We start from the raw sequence: 7,906 nt of genomic DNA, 5'->3' as shown, positions 1-7,906 counted from the left end.
TTCTATTACTTCAAATTAGACTTGCTACTTTACAACTAATGAGCTTGAGCAACATATATGATAATATTCATAGGGTGGCCGCAATCCGACTATCCGAGGGACACATTTGGAAACCAAAGGGGGGTTTTCTGATTACACTAACAAGTCAACATGATTGCATTTACAGGAGCGAGACATATGTATGATCGATCATGAACGACAGATAACTTTGTTCAGAATGTTATGTATATATACTACTCCTACATGAGATCAATGAATCCGCAGACGATTCAAAAGAAAAAAACTGAGAGCGGTCACAAAAGTGAAACGCTGATCAATAAATTCGAAAACGTATCACGTTCTAAAATCTTTTACAGGTCCTGCACAACAAAACAGTCAGCAGATCCAGCTTGTGCTAGTTAGACGAACAGCTCGAGCAAGACTGGCGGGCGGTGGGCAGCGTTCCCCACCACCTCTTCCTGATGCGGCTGCAAGATGACCCACTGGTCGTCCGCACCGGCAGCGCCGCTGAGCGCCATCTCCTCCCGGTGCCGCCTCATGTGGCCACCCAGCGCCTGGCCCATCTCGAAGCCGAGGCCACAGATGTGGCACTCATGCTGCTGCTTCTCCTCGCTTTGCTTCCGATCTTTAATAGCTTTTACGATGTCGACGCCGAGCTCTAGCCCGTGGCGGCCGCGTAGGTGGCTGGTCCGGTGCCCGCCGAGCGCCTGGAAGGATGTGAAGGCTCGGCCGCACGTCTTGCACACGAAATCCCCCTCCCCGGACGTCGCCACCATCCTCCCCCGCCTCGCTCTCTTCCTGGCCGAAATGGGCGCCGCAGCGGACGAGTCCGCTGATGTGGTGGAGGACGTCGAGTCCGTGCTCAGCGCAAGCGCCAGAGACACCGGCTGCTCCTCCCTCACACGCTTCATTCCCGCTCCCATGGATGATGATTTTCCTATCTGCTGGATCTTGGTGTGGGTGTCGATGCTCTTGTGTGTTGTTGGTGGTAACTCGTGAGAAGAAAGGAAGGATATGAATGGCAGGAGCGACCGGCGGCGCGCTTATTTATAGGTTGTGTGGGGGGCGATGAGTTGGTTCGGGGGACGGCAACGCGACGTGGACGGCTGATCGCAGCATAGGGGGAGCCGACATGGAGCCGGACGTGTGGTCAGGCGGCTAGGCGCGTGGCGGCTCCCGGTTGCTTAGCCGCGGAGGCAACGCGCGCGAGCCAGAGTGACGGCCGGTGGTCAATCAATTAATCCAAATCCAGGCTGCATTTTGTCTGGAGCTTGGACTGGGCGCTCGTGCGTGCCCGTCACTTGTTTAAAGCGACAGAGCAAGGAAGGGTCTCTGGAACCTTCCCGTATCTGTGGAAAGTATGTCTTTTTGGTCGACCGGTTGGTTTATTTTTTTCAGTCATACGTATTTTTACTCACTTTACCTGTTGCGTGTACAATGTCAGTCGACCTATGGTGGCGTACGGAGTGATGAAGAGCAAATTCGAAATAATGCTACACTTACGGGCACCAGCTTACGGGAATAAATCTACTGGATTACGTGTATGGATATGGTTGGTTTGAATCTGTTTGGCCTCCTTGTTTTTAGGATTGTGGGTTTGTTTCAGTTCTCCACGTCTGTGCGTAAGTGGTTTTCGTAGAAAATTTACGTAGGTATAGCATTGTTGTTACCTATCACCAAGTCAGCGGGCCAAGTGCAGGAAGGGAATCAACAATGCTACACTTACGGAATTAGTTTACGGAGTAATACTCTTAGGGACATGATGTGGAATCATGCGATTGGAGAAAACGAGCGCGAAGTTTGCACACTTCATAATAAAGATTGTTAACTAATCGATCCAAAACTGTATTGGATATGCATTGGTCAAGAGACCATGTTAAATGCACATGGCATGGACATATCAGACAGATCGATTGGCTAATTTTACGCGCCTACGGTCAAGCTTAGCCGTGTCAAGTGTGGTGACTCGTTAGATAGGTGGATAGAGACCAGAGCCGTCTCTGGCCCAGGGCAAGAAGTGCGACGGCCTGAGGTCCAACCAAAACTGGGGCCCATTTTTTCTGACACAGTATATATATGAAAAGGTAGAAGAAAAAAAATTAGACCCATCTAGCATGCACATAGTCTAAATTGGACTCATTTAAAGAGCTCGCCCTGGACCCTCCAAATCCTAAAGCCAGCCATGATAGAGACGTCGTAATTCTTTCCCTTGTGTTTATCTTCGGTGTCTCAAGGCACAGAACTTTTAAGTTTTCCTATTGCCATGGACACATGGTCATAATCGTACATAAACGGTGACATCAGCATGGAATCATGGGATTCATATTCTGCGCGCGTGAGTAACTAACGTACCCGTGACATCAGCATGACCCTCGTGCACGTATACATCATTCCGCATCTGTCGTCGATACCCTGCAGCACCATGCCACTGAGACTCAACGCCAACAAAGTGGTAGATGAACACCACTCCACCGAAAACCGCCAACATCCAGCAGCTGCTCCAAAAACGATGCCCCAAGCGGTAGACCGACGCAGGGCGCGCCGCCATCGTCCGATTCGAGAGACCCGGACCTAGGGTTTCCCCCGGAGCAGCACGAGTGAGAAACCGCAGACTGCGTCGACGATGCCTTCAAGAAGGTAGCGGCGCGACACGTCGCCATCGTCCGCCAACCGAGGTCGGAACATGGTTTTCACCGGCAGTCGCGCATCCCCAACTCGCCGAGTGTAGTGCCAAGACGGGCAAAGATGACGCCTTCGACAAGGTAACGACGTCGACCGACGTCGCCATCATCCGCCAAGACCGAGGTCAAGGCTCAGTTTTCACCGGCCGCCATGACACCCCGGACTAGATCACCATCGCCGGAGACCTGTGCGAGATCCCATGATCACCCACACAGGACTACCAGCCTGGCCGACTGATACGCGTACAGCACGCGTCCGTTGGGAACCCCAAGAGGAAGGTGTGATGCGTACAGCGGCAAGTTTTCCCTCAGTAAGAAACCAAGGTTTATCGAACCAGTAGGAGCCAAGAAGCACGTTGAAGGTTGATGGCGGCGAGATGTGTAGTGCGGCGCAACACCAGGGATTCCGGCGCCAACGTGGAACCTGCACAACACAACCAAAGTACTTTACCCCAACGAAACAGTGAGGTTGTCAATCTCACCGGCTTGTTGTAACAAAGGATTAGATGTATAGTGTGGATGATGATTGTTTGCAGAAAACAGTAGGACAAGTATTGCTGTAGATTGTATTCGATTAAAAGAATGGACCGGGGTCCACAGTTCACTAGTGGTGTCTCTCCCTGTTGCCTGCCAAAACCCACCGGCGAGCAGCGACGGGCAACACGTAGAGCCGGGAGGATCCCAGAACTGCTGGTGGGCCCTGGTCCCTCGGGCGACGGCCCGCAATGCTCTGGCACGCACGTCCGATGCTGGTGAAAGGGCGTGCCACCTGACCTATACCTGGTCAGGAAGGTGATGGATTGCTTCGACTAGTTTCCTGCATGGCATACACGTAAACATTAAATACGAGCCTCGATCGGCTCTCAGGTTATCCTGTGAATCGGCTCATGGAGCCGATCCACCCATGATTCGTATTGGATCTACGATAACATGGTGATCCTGCTTGATCAATACTAAGCTAAAACAATCTACGACGATTTAGGGTTTTCACCACATAACCGGAACATCTTACACGTAATTGAGCCTGGCAGGTACGAAAGATGACAGAAAACCAACCCTAGAAAAGGCCTAAAAACCAACATGAAGTTGATCCTCGGAACATCCCTTCTAGTATCAGCAAACCGTACCTCACGCACTACTGGATCCTTCAACCCGTTTGCAAGGCCTAACCATATGGATATTAAACTAATCCTTGAAGAACAAGGAACAACCGTAACAGATCGAATCTACTAAATAAAGACTAAGCAAGGTGCTGCCCTTACACCTAAGATAGGTGTAAGGACAGCTAGATATCCAGGGATAGCATAACTAAGCGAATACATCAAGAAAGTACCGATGCTAACCCTAAAGTATCTACGATAACGGTGTTGCTCGCCATCAAAAAGGCTTCAGTACGAGCAGCACATAAACAACGAATAAACAAGATACTGCCTAGATCGCAAGATGCGATCTAGGCAGCATGACGCTTACCCGGGAGAAACCCTCGAAACAAGGGGTGGCGATGCGCCTAGATTGGTTTGTTGTGAACGTGATCGTCTTCCTTTCTCAATAACCCTAGATACATATTTATAGTCCGTAGACTCTCTAACTTGGGAATAAACCCAACCGTGTACGAGCTAAACTCTATCTTTTAATTCTAACCGACACGTAACCTACTATAATCTACAGATACACGGGCAATCTAGCCCAAACTCTTGCACGAGGCCAATTCATGAATATTTCCCGTGTATATTCTCCAAGCCCATCTCAATCACGGCCCACCTCCTGACTCGGTTAAAATCTGGTGATAACACATGCCCCTGGTTTTGGCAATGATAATTCCAAAACCACTCTGTTTTTTCTTCGTAGGGTCATGTCGTGGCAGAGCAGAACCGTCGCAGTATCCTTTCATCATGATGCCTTGCCTTCTCAACTTCTCTGCACGATTTGACAGTTTTTTTGGCACCACTTCCTCGGAAACCGCTGTAGCATTAAATCTCCACTATATCCCCTTTATTTAACCGCGCCGAGCAGTTCGCCTCTTCATCCTCTTGCTCCGTACTAGCCATCGGCAAAAAAACCCCTTCCTCTGTAGCCATGTCTTCCTCCTCCTCCTCCTATGCCTCATCGATTCTCTCCTCCTCATCTTCCTCCTCTCGCGAGCCCACGCCGGAGTGGGACTCGCTGGCGGCGTACGACCTCCGCGCCCCAGAGAAGTGGGACATCGAGGACCACGATTCCTCCGTCTGGTCCGAGGATGACAAGTCCTTGACCGACGGAGACGACGACTTCCGGTTCCTCGCCGACGGGGAGCTGGAGGAGGAGAGCGAAGATGACCTCTTCTCCTGGGATGACTTCACCTCCTCCGACGAGGAGGAGGAAGAGGAGGACGACGACTCCTCCGACGAATATCCGCCGGCGAAGCGCTTCCGCGCCGGGTCGGATGACGACGACGACGACGAGGAAGAGGCCCCCGTCGAGGGCTACGGGAGCAGCGACGAGGAGCCCGCTGGCAGCAGTGCCGACGGCAGCTTCGACGGCGACGACGAGGGCAGCGACGGCCCTTAGATTAGGGACTACTAGCATAGGACTAGTAGTAGTAATCGGCTCCTCTTTTGTTCTTCTTTTATTGAGCAATCGGCTCTTCCCTGTAAAAAACCCTTCTATTAATGAAGAAAATGTTTCCATGTCGATTTTGCTTTCATATCAATTTTGCCGATTGTCAAAGTAAATCAACGCGTAAAGAGCCGATGGCAGCGCATCGGCCTTTACTATAAACGCGATTAAGGCCAAATCAGTTGCCTATTCACACGGTAAACTGCAACCTTCGTCTGAGAGAATAAACTCAGATCCTTAAATCACCGCTCGAACAGATCCAACTCACGGCCACGCGAATCTTAGATCTCAATCACGCAGATCCAACTCCACATCGAATCCAAAGGCAGAAACCAATGGCAGAATCATCTTACGCCAATGCTACGGTCTCTGACCTGAAGGTAATCCTCAATGGTCACCTTCCGAGCATAGTGTCGGAACTCAATCAGTGAACACCTGAATTAATGTCTCATCCGTCATTAATTTTAGGTATCAGACATTCTGCTGCTGCATCCTTCATACTCTCGAGGCATCCCTTCAGTAGAACCTCTACATGTAATACGATAACTGCTCAATTGAGCTTGTACCTCTAGAGTCGATGGCTGTGCATCGACTTTTAGTCTGAAGTCGATGTCTGTGCATCGGCTGTACTTGTATCTTGCTGTTTTGCATATTTTTCTAAAGTCGATGTCTGTACATCGGCTATGATTTGTATGTAAAAAATTTTTTTACTGGCCGATTTTATGCATCGGCCCCCATATTTCACTGTCCGTCATCCCACATGCTTGGGAAATATTTCTTGAGATGTTGACCATTGACAGCTACTGGAAATTTAACACCGTCCAGCTGCTCGAGCATGTATGCATTACCCTTCAAGACCTGGTCGACTCTGTACGGCCCGTGCCAATTAGGAGACCATTTACCATATGCTTTATCCTTAGTTCCTAATGGCAACACAGCTTCCCATAATAGATCTCCAACCTGAAACTCCTTTGGTCTCACCTTCTTATTGTATGCGCGAGCTACCTTGGCTTTGTTCTCTTTAATCTTCTCCAACGACCAAAGTCTGAGTTCCGTTAGATCCTCAATACTATCACTCATCAAGGCTGCATATTCTTCAGTTGTTAGATCATTCTGAAACGTAACACGTCTCGAACCAGCCGTAATTTCCCAAGGCAATACGGCTTCTTGTCCATAGACCAGCTGGTATGGCGAGGTTTTTATAGCCCCATGACATGACATGCGATAAGCCCACAAAGCTTCCGACAATACCTCATGCCACCGTCTAGGGTGCTCATCAACTTTCCTCTTAATCAGCTTGATGAGGCTCTGGTTGGACGCTTCAGCTTGCCCATTTGCTTGAGCATAGTATGGAGACGATCGGATCAGCTTAATTCCCATGTCGTCGCAGAACTTTCTGAACTCTTTAGAAATGAAGACCGAACCTCCATCGGTCGTGATAGTCTGGGGAATCCCGAATCTATGAATGACATGTTCTTTCACAAAATTGATAACATCTTCTGATTTTACTGACTTCATAGGGACGGCTTCCACCCATTTAGTGAAATAATCTGTAATGGCCAAAATCCACTCGTGGCCTTTGCTCGATGCAGGATGGATTTTGCCGATCATATCCATGCCCCAACCTCGAAATGGCCAAGGCTTGATGATGGGGTTCATTGCTGATGCGGGTACCATCTGAATTTTCCCAAACATCTAACACGCTTGACATCCTTTATAGTACTTAAAGCAATCCTCAAGCATGGTGGGCCAGTAAAACCCTGATCGCCTGATCAGCCATTTCATCTTATGAGCTGATTGGTGAGTTCCACAGGCGCCTTCGTGTACCTCGTGTAAGAGCCGATTCGACTCGGCTGGTCCCAGGCATTTGAGAAGTAACCCCTCCAAAGTCCTGTAGAACATGTCATCTCCTATAAGGACATATTTCATGGCCTCGTACCTTATCCGTTTAGGTGCCCCCCGAGCCGAATCTTTCAAGTAATTGAAGATATCGGCTCTCCAGTCATCCTGCTCCAGGAACCGCACCTGAACATCGGCTCCATCTGTTACGTCCTTGTAGCCTGATGCCACTTGTGCGAGATCATTGGCCTCGGTATTTTGTGACCTTGGGATCCAATTAAAATTTATGTACCTAAATTGTGCCATCAGCTCACGGCATTGCATCCATAATGGGAAGAGTGACTCACTCTCGCACTTATATTCCTCCGTGAGCTGCGAAATCACCAATTTTGAATCTCCAAAAAGTTCCACAGCTTCTGCCCTGGCTTCCAAAAGCAACTCCATTCCCTTGCGTATTGCTTCATACTCAGCGACATTATTGGTGCAAGGGGTAGATAACCTGATGGAGAAGGAATATGTTGCCCCCCGAGGCGACACAAGCAGAATGCCGATGCCACAACCATCACCACAAGCCGATCCATCGAAGAACATGACCCATGCACGTACAGATAGCGCTGCTATATCAGTGTTGATTCGTTCAGCAATCAGATCGGCCAACGCTTGTCCCTTGACTGCCTTCGCAGGCTGATACCGGAGATCAAATTCTGACAATGCAAACATCCATTTACCGAGTCGGCCTTTCAACACAGGGGCCGACAACATATGTTTGATGACGTCTGACTTGCATATGA

At 49.5% G+C, this 7,906-nt stretch overlaps 1 protein-coding gene across 1 annotated transcript; it reads right to left on the bottom strand.

Annotated features, from left to right (window-relative positions):
• Positions 1-268: 268 nt before the first annotated feature.
• Positions 269-1,040, bottom strand: LOC127292129 (zinc finger protein ZAT6-like). Its single transcript, XM_051321481.2, has one exon. The coding sequence runs from the start codon at positions 921-923 to the stop codon at positions 399-401; it is 525 nt and encodes a 174-aa protein (XP_051177441.1). The 5' UTR covers positions 924-1,040; the 3' UTR covers positions 269-398.
• Positions 1,041-7,906: the final 6,866 nt, after the last annotated feature.

Source organism: Lolium perenne, chromosome 4, assembly GCF_019359855.2.
Source record: "Lolium perenne isolate Kyuss_39 chromosome 4, Kyuss_2.0, whole genome shotgun sequence".
Lineage (NCBI taxonomy): Eukaryota > Viridiplantae > Streptophyta > Magnoliopsida > Poales > Poaceae > Lolium > Lolium perenne.
Note: the sequence above shows the minus strand (reverse complement) of the source record. Positions and strands in the feature narration are given on the sequence as shown.

What these genes read in the sequence shown, in the direction of transcription:
- LOC127292129 (XM_051321481.2), bottom strand. Translation starts at nt 923, where the DNA reads ATGGGAGCGGGAATGAAGCGTGTGAGGGAGGAGCAGCCGGTGTCTCTG.